The sequence below is a fragment of the Camelus ferus genome, chromosome 5 (assembly GCF_009834535.1).
Source record: "Camelus ferus isolate YT-003-E chromosome 5, BCGSAC_Cfer_1.0, whole genome shotgun sequence".
In the NCBI taxonomy this organism is placed as follows: domain Eukaryota; kingdom Metazoa; phylum Chordata; class Mammalia; order Artiodactyla; family Camelidae; genus Camelus; species Camelus ferus.
In genome coordinates this window covers 36,653,841-36,672,312 of record NC_045700.1, presented here as the reverse complement: position 1 = coordinate 36,672,312, position 18,472 = coordinate 36,653,841, and the positions used below count along the sequence as shown (strand labels likewise).

General features: G+C 39.9%; 1 protein-coding gene across 6 annotated transcripts in view; it reads left to right on the top strand.

Annotated features, from left to right (window-relative positions):
• The window catches only part of RBMS1 (RNA binding motif single stranded interacting protein 1), a 205,780-nt gene that overhangs the window by 104,747 nt on the left and 82,561 nt on the right, over window positions 1-18,472 (top strand). For 4 of the 6 annotated variants that reach the window (XM_032479555.1, XM_032479558.1, XM_032479557.1 and 1 more), the window contains exon 2: window positions 10,249-10,424. In XM_032479555.1, coding sequence (XP_032335446.1) covers window positions 10,249-10,424 — 176 coding nt within the window. The remainder of the gene's footprint in view (window positions 1-10,248; window positions 10,425-18,472) is intronic. The other 2 variants (XM_032479556.1, XM_032479559.1) reach the window with 1 other exon arrangement.

Here is an 18,472-nt window from a genome sequence, read left to right as displayed (position 1 = left end):
AGAGAGCTAGAGCTTGATTCATACTGTTCAAGATTTCTTGGAAAAGAAACTCCCTGTGAAATTTTCAGTTTTCAATCAGTTTCAAATGAAACTGATGCTTTGTGATTAACTTTAGCAAAAGAAAATAAAAGGGTGTTCAGGAAGATTAAGAGCCTCACTCTTTTTCTTCTTGAGCAACAACTCCCTGCTTTAAAGAGTATTGTGAAATAATTCTAAGACTAAAAGGAGAAAAGTCGTGTCTCATTTACATAAATATTGAAACCATTTCCCAGATGCCACTTACCGAAGATTGAAGTTCTACTTCAGAAAAGATGAAGAGGAGCCAAGCTTGCCGGCATTTGGGTTGGTAACCTCCCAAGGCACCCAGCTACCCCATGGCGATACCATCAGTCCTGGAGTGATTAGACAGTACTCGTGCATGGACTGGCTCCAGAAGAGAGACAAAAGTCTCTGGACTGTTGGTGGCAGTAAATATTCAGTTTAAACATATAAGAGAACTCTGACACATAAGAAAGTTTGTCTCTGCAAGGGAAAAATGGAGAAATTCTTACTCAGGTCAAAAGGAAAAACAGTTCTTTAAGTATACTGGCGAGCTACTGGGAGCAGTGTTCTTATAACTTTTTGGATTTCTGAAGGAAAACTAGCTCCTCTTAGAGAATTAATATTAGTATAGTCATTGTGAAGCGTTAGGAAGAAATCAAACACTGGTATACATGAATAGGACAATCTTGCTAATCTCTATTTTCTTTGTAAGGAAACTGAAGGATGAAGTTACTTGGTTTGAGGAAATGAATTTGTGACATATATAGGGAGACTAGATAGTGGACAGGCAATTCTGGTGATCTTTCAGAGATGTCTGATTGAAGCTTATTAAATTGCCAATTGACCCTGAATGTACTTCTCTGACAGAAAAGCAACAAACTGCTATAATTAATCTGTTTGTGTATCTTCTTGTAGATGGTACAGATAGTGATTGTATTATTCACAGAATTTTAATATAAATACGAAAGTAGAAATGGTAGCATTCATAATAATCTAGGAATTTTGAATTAAAAGTTTAATAAATGGTGTGTTGCCCTTTTTTTTTTTTTTTTTTTTTTTGTAAGCAGAAACTGGATGCTGGCATACACATGGACATCCAAGTAAGCCATCTACAATATGAGGTGGAAAAGAGGCAGTACAATACAAAATATGTACTTCTTCTGTGATGCCTTAGCAGAATGAGCATATCAGTTTTCCATATTAAGACTCATTAAGAAAACTTGGCATGTACCATCATCCTAGCTACAATTTTTGTGGCAAATGAGGCCTGGTGCTTTTTGACAGCAGTGGTAGGAAGGGAGAGCTAGTTCTGCCTTGAATTATCTGTATAATGTTGGACATATGCTTTAACTTCTCTGGGCCTCAGGTTTCCTGAAAAGTAAGGGATTGGATTAGATCAGTGTTTATCAACATTTTAAAAATCAAACCTTCTTGGATAAAAATAAAAAAGACTGCCCCTACCCCCACTCCCCGCCCATCTCTCAAGGTCCTGTTATACTTCCAGTTGAGAATTATTGGATTGCATGATCTCTGATGTCTCTCTCAGCTCTGGAAATCAGATGAACAAAGGTTTGCATCTCATTCTGTGAATAGATACAGCTTGCTCCTTCTTAAAGCTGGAAAGGGACCTTTCCAGAATTCATCCTCACATGCCAAGAGTACTTCCTGTCTTGAGTCCTGTTTTGTGCATGGACATCACCCAAGAGCTTGCTCAAACTGCAGCATCTTGGCTCTCCCCAAATGGCTGAGTCAAAACCTGCATTTTACCAAGGCGAGTGATTCCTGGGCACATCACAGTTTGAGAAATGCAGCAGACTACACTTTGTAACCTCAAGTGGCAATACTAATGGGGTTTCAAGTCAGTTAGTAGGCCACTACCAGCATTTCTGATTTAAGGAAATAGATGAGACAAGATACGACTAGGGTACACTGTGGATGGTAAAAGAAAATAACTGTTTCACAAAATTTTTGTTTCAGTTTTGTATGTCTATGCCTATATGTGTATACAGGGGTTTGATCTCAGGCAAAAAGTTATTTTTTTTAGGTGCATCTCAGGCAAAAAAGAAAAAAAAATTCTGTGCTTTGTCTCTCAGAGACAACCATCTGCTTATCCCCTTCTGTATACCGACTCACAGACATTTACGGAGAGATACAGAGATCCGTGGTAAAGAGCTGCCCTACGCTGATTGTCCATACTGCATCAGATGTAAACTGCTGAATTTTACCATGAGAAAGAACTAAGCGTAGTCATTAATTTTTTTGAGTTGTATTAACTCAGATTTTTCCTGTTGATGTTTTACTTTGGCTGTATACAAATCACAACACTGTCAGATAAGATTTCATTTTTTGTGTGTTGTTATTATGGGAAGATTGCAAATACTTGTTCAGTTTCCTGAAAGTACAGATAATGCTTTTTTCTCTGGGGACTAATTTGTGAAACCTATGATCTGCAAGTTTATTCTCATGTCCCTTTGCATCTTAAAAAAGAAAAATTAACTTGAATAAATTTATTTGGGTTTTTTGGGGTAAGCTGGCTTATATAATTTTTTTTTCCTAACCTAATGTTTAGTTAATCACTTTACCATACTTTCAGTAAGTATTGTTTAGTGTGAAGAAAGTATATTTTTAAATAGGTAATTTCCACCCTGAGGACTTTGCAGTCTCAGCAATAATTCTTTACTTACAAGAAATGCTAGAAGATGTAAACCATACTGTACATAGACTTAAAAACAGCTGGAAGGAAGTTGTCCATGCTGGGCATCCTAGCTTCATTGGGGTGAGGCAGGAAATTCAGAGCTTTGCAGAGGTGTCCTGAGCTGTCATGATAAAGGTAACACTGTAGTTCCCTTAGGAAGTTTCCTTTTTTCAATTTATTTTGAGTAAAAAGGAAGAGTTTGTTCTTGTTCTTTTACAGGCAGGGCTCTGTGTTGAGGAGCAAAACTGGTGTCAATTTGAAAACTCCTCATTTGAGACCCAGAAGGAGGAGAAAAACATTCTCCATGCACTTGCATTCAGAACCCAGAACGGCACTTAATTTCATACCTGAAGTTGGGTGGGATTTTTTGTTTACCATGTTTCAGTAGCTGGTTATTATGAACTTTCTTTTAATGTGGTTTTCAAGCTACTGCACGGTCCTTTTATATAAGATTAAATTGAATGTGAAATGCAACTTTTTAGACTGATTACACATTGACACAGAAAGATGCGGGGTTATTAACCACCATAAAGTCTCAAGAGGTTGTCGTTATTAAGGTGACTTAAGCTGTGATATTTTCACCTGAAGACCACTCTGGTTATAGGAACTCTGAATATTATGTCTTTAATTTTTAAAATTTGTTTCTTTAAGCTTTAGTTGTAATTTTAGAAGAGCTTCTGTATTTATAATATTTCCTTATAAACATCTGTGGCTAAATGGGGAATCTGCTTGCCCTAAGTGGTGTGGGAGGTGGAACCACAGTGCGACTCCTGCTGTCTTCAGCTGCACCATGTGGCAGTGTTAGTGAATCTTCCTTCCTGGGTCTGCCGGGATTTAACCTCTTGCTCCAGTTCTCTGGCTGTTGGCAGGCAGAGAAGTGTACCCAGGTCCTGGCTGGGTTCTATCTCGATATGCCTTAGCCAGAGACAGCAAGAAGCATTTTCCTGCCTTTGAATTTGGAAATGGAAGGGAGCCTAGAAATCACCCAGACTAACCTGCTCATTTCCCAGGTGAGGGGCTGTAAGATTTGAATCCAGATACTCAGCATTTTTCATTCAGTCATTTTTCTTGTCTAAATACCTTTTCATAAAGAGGAAGTGGAAGAATTTCCTTAATTTTATGTTCCCCACAAGGTATCCTCTTCATTTATCATCTTTTTCCTTTCTCGCTGTGAGACTCTGAACAGTCATGTGTGACTTCACCTCCATAATCTATATTGATTTCTAGGTTGTCCTACCACCTTTCTAGTGTCGCCCCCTGTCCTCCTCCTCCCCCAGCATCAGCTTGTCCTAGCATACCCTTTGAGCCAACCAAGGTTGGTCTTCTCCCTGGCTTTCATGAAGAATAGTCCTTCCTGCCTGTGTCTCTGTTGGCTCCGTTTCTCTCCCTTCCTCTTATTCTTAGTGACTTGCCATTAATATTCAACTCACTCGGCCATTGACCCCCTCTGTGAAGCCTTCTTCAACCTTTCTGTCCCAGGCCCTTTCATCCTTGATCTTCCCTTGGTTTAACTCTTACTATTTTCAGAAACTGTACCATATCCCACCATTATATGTGATGCAGTTAAGGGCAGAGAAGGCCAGGAGCCCACTGTTAAAAGCTTTTCCTTCCTAATGACTGTGCTTTCTAGTAGGGAAGTTTTAAACCCATTGTCTTAAGCCCCTTACTTACTTTTTTGGCCTTCCAATTTGCTAGTGAATAACGTATATTTAATACCTTCCATCTGTTATCATCATGTTGTTTTTTAAAGACCTTTTTTTAATACTTTTTTTTTTTTAATATTAGGTTTACAACAAAGCTAAGAGGAAGATACAGATATACCCGTGCTCCCAGCCCCCACCCATGTATTGGCTTCCTCTAATATCCACATCACCTACCAGAATAGTACATTTTAAAATTTCAGTGCAAGTCTTAAATTAATTTTTTTTATTTGAAGCCTAAGAGAACGATATTTTATTCACAGATTTAGGTAAAGAGATTTCTTAGCAGTTGCAATTGCAACTTTACATATAAGGATCAGCTTTGATAGGTATCTTGAAGAATATTAATTATGTAGTCTTGGAAATTTTTCTTTTTAGATTTTATTTGAATAGCTAATATAACAACATGGAAACTCTCTGCTTTGACACATAATCCAGCAAAAAAAAAAAAAAACCCAAAAAACTGAACAATCTATTGCTCCTTTCATAGTTTTAGAGGCTACAAAGTTTGTTTCCAAACAAGGGACACTGATGATACGAGAACCAGTTTCATTAACTAATTAGCTGTGTGATTTTAAGCTTTGATATCCTGGCATCAAATGGGATGAATTGCTGTTTGCCCATTTGTCCTCCTTCCCACATGAGGGATGAGTAAGAGCTGCTTGTGTGAAGGGGCGCTATTGTTCTGCATTAATATAGGTGCGTCCTTTCACCGCCCCCCCCCCCCCCCCCCGGCCTGCCCGGAAGAACATCTGCTTCCTGGCCAGCTTCTCATTCTCACTGATTCACTCCCACTTCTCAGCTCTGTACTTTCCCAGCTCCCTGTGCCAGGAACTTTATCTTCCTCAGCCATTATTTCTAGCCCTTTTTGGAGCCACTGGGGTGTCCAAAAGGAAACAAAACAAAAAAAAATAGCCTGACTGTGGTAAAATTGGCCCATTTGGGTGCTCCCCCCACCTCCTCAACCCCGTTCCATAATTCCTTCAAGTTGTTAAGTTTTTTACATCTGGAAAACTTGTGGAGAGGAGCCAATGTGTAGAATTAGTGTAGCAGATATTGCCTTTTACGTAGTGCTTGGTTCCCACCAGGCTGGATGTAGTGTACTGTTTCCTGGTGAGATGATAATGTCCATGACTTCTGTCTGCTCTCAGGCACAACTGTAATGATTATTTTGCTTCCGGATAAGAGGAATAGTTGATGTGTTAAACCTCTGTGCTGTTTGATGGTGGTGGTGGTGGTGTAGGGGTAGCAGAATGAGGATGGGGATTATGAATTAACAACATTAAACTGTAAGGGTGATAGCCTTAAAAAAGACTTGGGGTAATTAAAAGGCAGATACTAGGTTTCCTTTCCCTTCAAAATATTCTTAGGAAAGTGCTCAGGGATAGAGGAAGACAGTTTCAGCTGTGAGATTGGTCAGAGCACTGTTCTCTAGCCTATTAGAAATAGGAAGGAAGTAAGACAATAGAATTGATAGTGATGAGTCTTTGTCTTTTGATTGTCTTTGCTGAACAGAAATCTGCAACGATATACATGATTACTAATATATTTTAGTTCACACATGGTTAATTTTGCTCTTTGCTGTAAAAGACTTTTAGACTTGCATTTATGTAGAAGAGACTACTTAGTGTGCATTAGGGCGGAGAGCGATGGGAGAGGGAGGGAATTACATTCACCACGTGTGTAGTTGCTGTGTGCCTGTTGTCGACCATCCTATCTTTTAGTGTAGGATGAGCTTTCCTGGTGGGATGGAGACACCAGAGCTGTCCACACAGGAAGTCCTCCCTGAGTCCTGTCCACCCAGGAAGTCCTCCCTGAGTGTTATCCACATAAGAAGTCCTCCATGAGCGTTATCCACACAGGAAGACCTCCCTAATTGCTGACAAGCATTCTTCCTGCTAATGCCTACATCCTCTCCTGCACGGACTGTAGAGAGGGTCTGCTAATATAGCCACCTGTTCATTCACCACCAACGTTATTTTTCTAATCAGCCCAGATAAATGCTATCGTGAAAATGGAATTAGCTTGTTTTCTCTGCCCTTGGATAGATGACTTGATAGGTATCTTGTTTGCATGGCCCAAAGCCGTGAGACTAGGCCAGGGAAGGCTCAGATAGACTCCTAGGCACTTGTGAGATGGGTCAGCATTTAGCTGTAGTCATTCAGCCACTCAGTTCCATCAATAAATAGGTTGAATTCTTGTTTAAAAAAAAACAAAAAACAAAAAACCCCACTTCATCCAAGGAGTGGATAGTGGGAGTGTCTTTTCAAATTCTAGGGCAGCTTGGGGGTTTTAAGAGGCAAAATACAAATGGACAGTCAGTAATGAAAATGGAATTTGGTAAAATGTTATCCACTTGACAGCTTTAATTTTTTTTTAAGTTTGTCATTCATGCTGTTGAGGTACATAGTGACAAAGTCTAATTGCTTTGAGTTGATCCAAGTTCTAATGTTGTAGTTAAAGACTTCTCAGTGTTTGTGTTTCAATCTGGGAGTGAGGGTTTAATTCTTCACTGGTTAAGTCCAGCCTTCCTAAAATGCAGACTCTGGTGTTCAGTGGTCACATGCTATACGTAGCCTTCAAAAATTATTTGCAGAATTCTTTTGTTAATGAAAAGATTTATAAGGTAGGATTTTTAAAGCTGACCTTTTTAAAGATTTTGTTATTAAAAAAAAGCCAACTGTTTGCTCATTAAAGTAACTTAAAGTCACCTTTGACTTTCTTAAAAAAGCATAGCCACCAGTGGTATTATGTCATATTTCAGAGAAACTTGAAGTTAATAATTTAAGTTGCAGGAATGATGGGCACAGAAAAATTGAATAATAACAAATAGCACATTTAGGATATAGACAGTGTTTTGGGGTGCTGTTGCACAAATTGAGGGCTCTTCCTTTGTTGTCCAGCAGAGCTGGGTTCAAATTCCAGCCCTGCCACCTTCTAAAAGTGTGACTGTAGCACATTACTTAAGGCCTCCTGAGACTCAGTTTCCTGATCCGCAGAATGGGAGAACCTCATTGGATTAAGTAAGATCGTGCATATAAAGCGTAGGGCACAGTGTTATTAACCCATTCTGAATATTTAGGAATAAACCCCTTTATTGTATTTGAGTTTTCTTCTTTGAACACACATCCAGTCTTTATCAGGATTTAAATTTTTAATTTCAGTGAGTTCTAGAAACTTAATGTTTAATCTAAAGTTTTCTGCACCAGAAAATAGAAAATTGACAAACTAAACTGATTCAGGGCTTCTTCTCTTTACTCTTCAGTTATTTCTGAGAGTTGATATTTGAATACATTTGAATTTAAACTTGCCCTGTGTAGGGCTCACCAGAGAGCATTCATCCTCCTGGGGATACATTCGGGAACCCCCTTCTCCTAGCTGGGATCGGGGTACTAGGAGATTTCTTTCCCCCAGAGGGCAGGCTAGAGGGGAAGAATGGAGGGACAGGCTGTATATGCTCCCCACCTACTTCTCAGAGTGGGAAAATATTACTGCAATAAATAAGGAGGCCTGTCAAAGATATATTAAATCAGCCATGTACATTCCGAGATGTAAATCATGGTTCTACTTCTGCCAAAAATAAATACATAAATAACAACCTACTCCTTCGTGTCCAAATAATCTCCAAGTAAATCATCCCCCCAGATGTTTCTTTTAATGAGGGAACGATACGAGTCCCTGCCTAGCGCTCCACTCCCCACCCCAGAGAAACGCAGAGGTAAGAGCCGATGCCGACTTGGGATGTTATGTTTAAAATGTCCGATGGTTCCCTTGCTTTGAGTTGATATAATCCCACTGAGAGGTGGGGATGGACCTGGCCACAGCTTCTTTTGGACTCTTGCAGTTTCTAATCCCAAGCGACCACACTGCGGCACTGAACATCCAAGGTCCTACTGTGAAAAACAGCGTGCTTTGTGCAAGGACAGGTTCTCGGACGTCAGTCAGAGGTGATTTGAGAAAAACTTGAGTCTTGCCTAGTTTTGTCTACAGCTGTCAGTTATTTGTGTAAATCAGAGGCTCGGGATGAGGAGTCAGCTGTGTGTGTATTACTTCCCAGCACCTCTGCTCTTAATTAAAGTGAGAAATAGGGGGCGTCTGGTGAATTGCAGGTAGCAACCAGCAGTTATGTTGGGTGACTTTGGAGAAGGAACACAGACCTCTGTGTGGCACGGCTGGCGGTCTGAGGTGCCATCTGTGGCGGAGCAAGGCACAGGGCTTAGCTTATATCTGGAAAGCAGTTTTTCTTCCTTAAAGAAAAACCAGGGATGAGAGGAAAGAATGTGAGTTCAACTGCTCATAAAGGGCATAAATCAAATAGATTTGATAGGATATGATCTCGGGCAGGTTTTATTTGGATTAAGCAGGACTGATATTCCTGGTTCAAGTTCAGCCTTCATTTATACACTGGCTATTGTTAACCCTTCTTGCAACTCTCCTTCTGAAGAAGAGTCTCTTGAAATAAACTGGTATTTGGACTCTTGATTTTAGCAAGGACCCTGGGCAGTGAGAGGAAGAATCTGCATAGTATAGGACATGAAGAATGCTTACCTGTCTGGATAAATGAGGATCCCAGTGTGTTGGGATGCTGTGAATTAGGATGCTCATGGCAGAAGCTGGGTGCAGAGCCAGATAATCTGTCTTGAATAGTTTCAATTGCTGATAAGATTAGCAAGGTTCTATTTCTTGTAAGCGGTCTGCTTTTTGGAACTTTCTAAAGTGGAATGTAGTAGTGTCTTAGATAAACCTAATTTTCTTGTTTATGGTGGTAAAAATCAAGCTGTAAGATTTGAAATTTTTGTTGAATGTCTAGTGACCGATTTTATATCTTCAATGTAAGTGATGTCCTTGGTTAGTCTATTTTTTATTTAGAAGATGTGAAGTGAAAAAATTCCTGTCTTGGTGTGAAACTGCAGAGCATTTGCTGTGAGGACAGTTCGGGGTGTGCTTAACTTCCATCTCAAACTGAACCATGTAACTTCCTCAGAAGTCATGTGTGTGGCGGAGGGACAGAGCAGTGTGGTTTCTCTCGATTGGTTAACAATGATCTGGTGTGAGTACATTTTCAGACACTCTTCCTAGGTGGCTGAAACCACACCAAGCCCTGGGTTGCAGGCTTTACAAAAGTTACGTTGCTTGCTGCGAGGCCTGGGAAGGTTTCCAGCTACTACTCCATTCTCACAGGGGTTAAATTTCACAAGGTTAGCCAGAGCAAAAGGCAGCCTGCCTGTGAATCTTATCCTGATGTCTCAATAAAGCCGTTTGGGCCTGTCTTAGAATGAGGCGATGTCTTCCTTATTTGAGCATCTTGACTGAACTCTGACTTTCTTATACACTTGAAGAGTAATCTCTTTTTTTTAATCCCTAAGAATCATCTCAATAAAATTGTTGGCAACTTTCAATCAAGTGTTCTTCAAAATTTGAAAACCTTTTCAAAAGTCCAGTGATTTCTAAATTACTGTATATTAAAGTAATATTATCACATAACTTTCTGCAAGTTAATTTTGAGTCTCAGATGTGTTCCTTAATGTATGTGATTAAAATCTTACAAAAAATGTCTTATTGAAGGTGCACATAGCAAATATTCTACCTAGTGAAATCCTATTATCAATTTCATGTTGAAGGAGAGGGCATTTTTATAGAATGAACAGATCTTCTTTAAGGTGTAAATTAAAATTTATATATTAAAGTAGCTTTAGATGATCTGTATTTGTATCTTGGTTAACTTCATTGGATTTGGGAGATCATTGGGCCTCTGAATGGGGCTGAATACCTTCCCTCTGGCGTTCTAACCCTGCTGTCTTTGTTTTCCAGCAGTCTCTGGTCCCAGCCCACCCCATGGCCCCTCCCAGCCCCAGCACCACCAGCAGTAATAACAACAGTAGCAGCAGTAGCAACTCAGGATGGGATCAGCTAAGCAAAACGAACCTTTATATCCGAGGGCTGCCTCCCAACACCACAGACCAGGACCTGGTGAAGCTGTGTCAACCGTAAGTAGAAGCTGTTCTTATTGATTGTAGCTGCTAAATGTTTCCTCGATCGTATTACAGAGTGATATAAATTGTGTTATAAGAGAGGTTCAGTACAAGATAAATCTGTGACTCCTTATGATGGACACAGTGACGGAGTTTCTCGGTTTTAAGTCCTTGGACACTTTTTCCATCAGCATTAGCATCAGCAGGATGCCTATGTGACAAAATAAACTGGAGTGTTTTCTCAGTAGAATTTGACTTCATTGGCACATGAGAAGCAGAATATGAATTACTTAAAAACATGTCTGCATCCTTTTGAGGAGTGCCTATATTTTGTGGAAGCACCTCTGGGGCCAGTCTGTCCCATCATAAGAGAAAGGTTAGTGATCACTGTTTGTCAGAAAGGTAGTTACCGTCGAACCTAATCCTAAATGTGTGTAAACTTTGACTCCAGCAGAGCAGCTGTGGTCTGTCTTCACTCAGACTTAGTTTTGTGGTCCAGGTTGTTCATCCCCATCTCTGGGAATTCCTACTCCCAGAATTCCTGTTCGCCTCCTCACTGCCATCCTTGCTGAGTTCTGTGAAGAAATGTGCGTATGTGCGCAACTGTGTTCCAAAGTAAATCTGCACTATATGCTAGTGTTGTCGAATAGAATATAAATATGCTACTTTGCTGTGATTACATTAACTCACTAACTAAGAAAGTGCTTGCTACTTTAAACCCAGGAAACCCAGGAGCCGGAAGCACTGTGCATTGCAAGGATCATTGTGTGAAGACTAAAAGACTCTAATCACGTTAAGCTCTAAAAGCCTACACACGTGCTTTCTCTTCTGTTTATCTGGAGACCATCAGTCTCTTATAGATGGAATCTTCTGTAACTGTGGAAAAGGATGTCCACTAAAGAATGTTTGCTGTTCCCCGAAAAATATTTCCATTTCTAAACATCTGATTAACAGCATCTTATTTCTGTTGTCCTGGGTGAAGTATAAACTTACTGCTTCTAACTTTATGAAAAAAATTATTTTCAAAGCTTACTTGGGGCAGTGTTTCCAAACTGGAGCTCAAAGTAATGTCTGGCCTTCCATCAGGAGGTGGTGGTGGTTTTGCTCTGTTTTGTTTTTAGGGAGGAGGGTGGGACAGGGCTGGCTGTGCTTTGGGCTCTGGAGAGCTTTCTGAAGGCCGTCGCCCTCAGCACCTTCCCTGTGCCTTTCCCGGGTTCCCCTTTTCATCAGCCCTCTTGAACTATGTCTGCAGCCCTTTGCTTCCAGGTCAGTGAAATAATGTCCTGTGCTGGGGACTGCTTTGAAAGCCAGTCCGGCTCTTGGGGTTTGTCAGGCCTGACCAGCGTCAGAAGGAACTTTGCCAGGCGCGCCCTGCCCGTTTGCAGCTGTTCAGGACCACAAATAGGCCGTTTGCTATCTTGTCTGCTGCCGGCCTTTACTGGCGTCTCCTTGTGCGTTTGCAGCATAATTACAGGTAGATAGAGCGCCATAAAGTCTAAGAAGCTAAAAATATAACTTTGTAGGAAACAAAGGAATGAAGCTAACCCTCCCATTCTTGAGGTGTAAGGGAAGGGAAGGAAATCTCAAAAGACAAATTGTTCCTCAGCCAGTTTTGAATCGTGTCAGATGAATTTTAACGTTAAGAGGATAGAGTTCAACAACCATAAAATGATACAGTCATAGCATGTTTTATATACAGTAAATATATATTTGAGAAATTAAACCAGCAGGGTTTTTTTTAACTGAATCAAATCATATTCCAAATGCAGTAGAAGAACATTTAATCATTTTTCTTAGAAAACTCATTCCTTTGTTGTTGGTCTCTTTGATGTATGTGGGTTTTCTTAGTGTGTGCAAACATCACTCTCTAATATCAACGGCAGCAGTCACTGTTGGCCACTCTCACTCTCTTCTGTCATTTGCAAAACCCCTGGTTTGGTATTTAACTCCGATGATAGTTTTCTTTATTATTACAGAGATAAGACGTATGGTAATAGAGAATTCTATGTCAGTATCTGCTGAAAGCTTCATTCCATTTAACCCAGAGCATCTAATAATTACCAGATTTGTCTTGTTGACGATTTTGTGTCTTAGAATGTAGAGAGAGCAAAAAAGGGCATTCTTGTTCTGGACTTAATTGTTTCCAATAAAGAACAGCTAGTTGGCGACAAGGGGAAGTGACAAGAACCTATGGGAAAGTGACTCAACCTAGGGCTTAAAAAATCCAGTGGACATAATTAGAGATTGTTTAGATAAGTTTCAAAGGTTGTCAGAAAAGGTAGGTATAAATTCATAGCTTAAAAAAGAAAGTATTTTAGAAATAAATATTTAGCACTGTAATTACAAATTGACCTGATGGAATGAATTGTAGGAGGGGCAACAATTGAAACAAAATAATTTGGGTGTCTAGGGGACTTGGATATTTTAGAGGGTTATCTAAGCAGAAGGATGGAAAAAAGACACCTGAGAATGTTGGTAATAGTGACTCAACTCCGTACAAACCACACATGAAACTTGAAGGCAAGAATGACATGAGGATTATGAAAACCAGAGAGGAAGACAAAAAATATCTTTAAAGAGATTATGTTTGAAGTAGGATATACAGATGCTATAACATGACAAGAAAGGACAGTCTGTAAGCAGCCTCACCCCAAGTCAGAGAGGGACTCATGACACTGAGAAGTGTGGGTCAGCGTGGTTAAGGGGAAGGGGCTTAGACTGGAGGCAGCCAGTTTAGGTGAGTTGAAGGGGACTAGCATCAAGGACCAGGCAGGGATGTGACAGTGGTAATGGTGGCCAGGTGATACAGATTGAAAGTAGACAAATCTTCTAAGAGCATTTAATGGGAGAAGCTGACCAGCTCTAGTTAACTTCTAAACTGTGATGTGTGTGTATACATAGGAAGTCTTGTTGGGATCCTGACTGCTCTGGCTGCTGCATCTCTGCTTCCTGTGTCTGAAGTGTTATCTACTCAAAAAGAACACATTGGTGCAGGGAACCAGCAAGTTTGGGGAGCAGAATGATCTGGGTGACAGAGGAAGGACTCATCTGTTGCCCCTCAACCTTTAGCTAGTCTTCATTCTCTCCTTTCTCTAAAAAGCAAGCCAAACAAAAAACTTTGCTTTGACTGTGTTACCACCCAGACTTCTCAGGCACATTTTCTAGACAGGTGAGCTGAGGGCTCTCAGTGCTTCCGTTTTCTTGCCACTTTAACCCTCGGCATCTCACCTTCAAGTTTTCAACTGAAACTACGTGGTGTCTCCTGTCTCCGAGTCCCCTGGCTGGTTTTCACTGTTGTCCATGCCCCCTTCCTCAGCTCCTTGCTCTTGTGATATCAGTTTTCTTGGCTTGTTCCTCTGTAGCCCTCATCCTCTCATTGGGGTATTCTCTTCTCTTTCCAATTTTCTGCAGATTTTCCACTTGAATATCATACTAGCACCTCACATTCAGCACTGTCTCCTTCCTCTACAAACTCATTTTTGCAGATTTACTTTCCTCCAGTTGAAGCTTTGGAGCAGTGTTGGCTGTTCCCATTACATTAGTCACCAGGTCCTGTGGCTTCGTCTTTGGCCTTTCTTCTTTCTCCCATAAGAATTGGGTGTCTCCTCTCTCCTGAGGTGTGACAGGTGAGAACCACTTGCTTCTGCTGCTGCCTCACCTCAGGTGCCTCTCTATTGCCCTTTCTTGATACTTCAAGGTCAAGTCTCAGTTCACCCTGCCTCCTTCACACGTGGATCTCACTAAACTCTATTTTTATGTGTCCCCACCTCACAGTCAGCACCTTATTTCCTTACAGTTCTGTTCTCTGTTAGGTTATTTAGCAACATGTCTATGGCAGGATGTGATGCTAACAGCGTATCATCTTCACACATTGCTCACCTACAGTACGAAATCATGGTGGTCAGGGTGGCAAGTTTTGGGTGCCCTGGAGTTACCTACTACAGTGCTAGGCAAGTGCCTAGTTCTCAGTCAATAATCTGTAAAATGGGTCAGATAATGCTTATATCATGAGGTGTGATTAGGATCAAATCAAGTAACATAAGGAAAAGAGCAGGTCCACAGCCTGGGACACAGTTGTCATTCAGCAAATGTATTAGTCTCCTCGTTCCTGAGCCTTTGCACCACAAAATCCTGACTACTAGATAAATTTGAATTATATGCAATCCTCCATTTTAAATTAAGGAGAAAATACCAGATTCTGATCCTGAAAGCTAGGAAAACCAGGGAATAGGTTATATTAACACAAACCACCAGCCTTCTCTCCTTGGGGCTTTTTTTGGGGTGGGGACTACTTCACTCACAGAAAACGAGGTTCATTCTCATGCCACCACCCCTGATTTATCCCCAGTCATAATAATGTAGAATCTTTTGTTGTGTCCAGATTTTTTTTTATTTAAAAACAATATTTGAGTACAAGGTTTGGTCCATAGTCCTTCCTTGTTTGCAGTGGGAGTGAATGTGTGAGTCTCTGTTGGCCAAGGCTGGAGGTTACTGTGGATTTAACATCACATGAAAAGGTCTAGATAACTCAGTGCATCAGCTACTTAAAGGGAAAAAGTCTATTGATATTAAAACAAAATGAGGTTTCTACTTCTACTTTCTACAGCCTTTCTCTCATTCCCAAACCAATCTTTCCTTGGTCAACCAGTTTCTTTTTTTCTTTTCCCTTTTCATTCAGTAGATAACTAATTCATTTCAAAGTACAGTAAAACATGATTTTTATATAAATGTGAAATTAAATCTAGCTTACAGTATTACAGCCTGTTACTAATTTAAAGGAAATATTTTTGAAATACAATGTTTCCCTGATTGAAATATCCAGTATATTTTTCACTTCCTAGCCCTTTGTTTTCTGTTCTCTGCAAGTTTTTCTTATTCTTTTGAATACAATGCAACTCTTAAAAAGGCAAAGCAGAAAAGCAGGACAGGTCAACAGAGGCAGACGTAAACAACCAACCCTAATTTAAGATAGAATAAAGTAAATGTTATAATCAGTGCAGTGTTCAGGGAGGAGTCACAGGAAGGCTTCATTAACCTTGATACCATGGGATCAGGGTAGCTTTCAGGGAGGAGGTGACATTTCGACCTCAAAGGACAAGAAGATTTCATGCAGGGTGGAAAGCATAGTGTCCTCCAGGCCTCCAGAAGGGCCCAAGAGAGATGAGGGTGCTTGGACGTTTAAGAAAGCACAGAGTACAGGCAGGGCGGAGCTGTCAGTCAGCCTGTTGGGTAGCGAGGGCTCCTGGTGCCTTGAGTGGAGAGTGTGGCTGCAGAGAAAGGTGAGGCTGAGATGCAGGTTGGGAGCATATTCTTGGCACTTTGAATAATAAGCTAACAAGTTTGGAGTTTATTCTTTAGTAAAGAGGAGAAATTGACCCTTGGAGTGGAAGAAAAGAATAATTCAGTGTTTTCTTTTTCTCTCTTTCTCATAATTGGTAATTATGGAATGGTAATTATGACCAAAGCAGGCAGGTTGGCTTGGAAAAAGGGGCTCTCATAGTCTGATGACGTGACCTTGACTCTGGGCAGTGACGGGAGATGGAAGAGGGGAGGCACTGGGACTGGCTGAGGGGTGTCAGAGATAGGAGCACTGGGACTTCAGCATGATGAAAACGACTGTAGGGTTTTAGCTCTGAATGAAGGGAGAATGTGAGTTGCGTTAACTGAGAGCGAGCGCACAGGAAGGGGCAGACTCTCAGACCCCAAATTCCACCCTCTCTTGTGTTCCCCAAATGTGGTTAGGCTTTTATTCATTTGTGCAACCCTCAAACAGGGCCTGCTGAACTAAATGCTTTTCTGAAACCACTAGTTTATTTGTTGAACACTGATTTTTAAAAAATAAGTTCTGACTATCGTAAAAAAAAAAAATCAGGGCAACTATCAGGAAAACAGACACCTTGAAATGGTAAGGAATAGTCCTTTCTATATATTTCTGTTTATCTCTGCAGCTCTAAAATTTCGTAAGCAATCTATGTGCTGAAAGTTGTTTTTCCTGTACTCTGGAATAAAATGAGCGTCCCTTTTATTTTAAAATGATGAGGCTACTTTTAGGATAAATTTGAAAGTGAAGGCATTCTAATATGTTAAATACAATTTTTATACCTAATTAATCAGTCTTTAACCCTGATATAAAGTTAAACCATCAGTGTTTACTCTGAAAGTAACCGTAGGCCTGCGAGAGCCAGTATTATGAAATCTCAGGTAAATAGGGAGTCCTTTGGAATTCATACTAACTACATGAAATGAGAGGACCTGAAATTCAAAACAAAACAATGATCCTATGATGAAGTAGGAAAAGTCACTTCACCCAAAAGCTATCTGATTCTCACTTTCAAATTGAACAGAAAATTTAGAGCCAGGTAACCCAAGGCCATTCAGGTATCCCCAGTGACTCAGTCCAAGAAGCCTGAATGTACCCCAAGTTATCTGTACATTTATTTTAGAAAAGAAACACACACTCTGTCTCTCTTTCATGCATAAACGCCACATGGATTTATGCTGGAGTAGTCAAACAGCTGTAGAGTCATGAAGACATAGACCAGAAGGTTTTATTTCCTACATTCATTATCACTCTAAAGTCAGGCATGTGAATCTTACAAAACCCAAAGCTCTTGATGGAGGGTTAAGTTAGAAGCTGATATCTCTTTGAGGTATAATTTACCCTTCAAATGTTGTCTTCTAGGCAAGTTGAAGTAGCGTCTTGGTGGTGGTGATGGTGGTTGTAGTGCATTTAGTTCACAGACACCAACAATGAAAGACCGATAGATTGTTTTTTTTTTTTTTTTTTTCAGTATCGAGTTCCTCTCAGATAATTGAGATTTGGACATTCTGAGCTGTGTTCATTCCAAAGCCATATGAATTTTTAGGTTTTCTAAAATTGCATTTACAGAGGTACTGAAAATGGTATCTTGCAGATTTTTATTCCTCAGACTCCTTTGAAAGATAGCCAGAAAAAGAGAAGTTAACAGAAACATAGAGTAGTGAGAAAATAGTTCTTCTCTTGTAAAGCGTGTGTCTTTAAAAAGCGCGGTTTTATTGACTGGCATATTTTAAAGAAAAATTCTCCCCTAAAGCAAAATTGAGTTTTGATGATAATTGCCACAGTCAATCAGAAAATGCATGCCATTTTTTTTTCTGGTGTGCTATATAGCTCCTTGCTCATGTACAGATTTTCTTTATATTGTAAATAATAGTTCCAAATGTTTCTGTTCTATAAAGCAGCTAATTTTTTTTTCCTCTCAATAATCCTTTCTTCATCAATCTAGAAATTTCTCAGTACATAAAACATTACTAGCAATAGTTTCTGGGACTTGGCTTCTTTCATTATTGCTAGCATAAGATGACACATAATAAATAACTCAGTGAGGGCTTAAACCAAGAAACTCGGGCATTTTTCTGAAAAGTATGATTTAAGATGTAAAGTTTTTAGACTTTGTCTCATCCCTTTAAAAAGGTGTGCCAGTCTGTTTTGTCAAAATGTTGTCACTCGTTGTAATTTAACTCTGTCATTGCAAACAATATTCCAGTTACAGTCTGTATAGTTGAAGAGTAAAACAGTGTACTAGACGCTGAGCAAAATACATTTGTCATCTTTTTTTTTTTTTAATGGAAGTCAAAGCAGATTTCAGAATTTAGGAGCAACAGTGTGTATTTAACTGAATCTCCCTGTTCATCTCTTGGATAAGCCATATAGAATCATTCCCTTGTTCATGTCCACTGCTTCATTTCCCTTCTTGGTATGAAAGAATTCTGGTTGTTTAAGAAATACTTTGTGTACAGTAGATCTTTGCCATAACCAAGATAACAGTCTGAAGGCTTTGGGAAATCCCAGAATTTCACAAGAAATAATTTCAGCATCAAAAAAATTTCCCCACAAATACCTTTTTTCCAGTAGAGAACCATCTCTTTTCTTAGACCTCTCTTTGCTCTTTATTCACTTTTATCATTACAACTATCAGTTGTGCATTTTTTAAGGGAGTGGGCAATTTTTAAAAATTAATGCAGTATTTGATCCCTTCTTGAGAGTTACTGCTACACAATTAGAGCAAACCTTTTTGAAATAT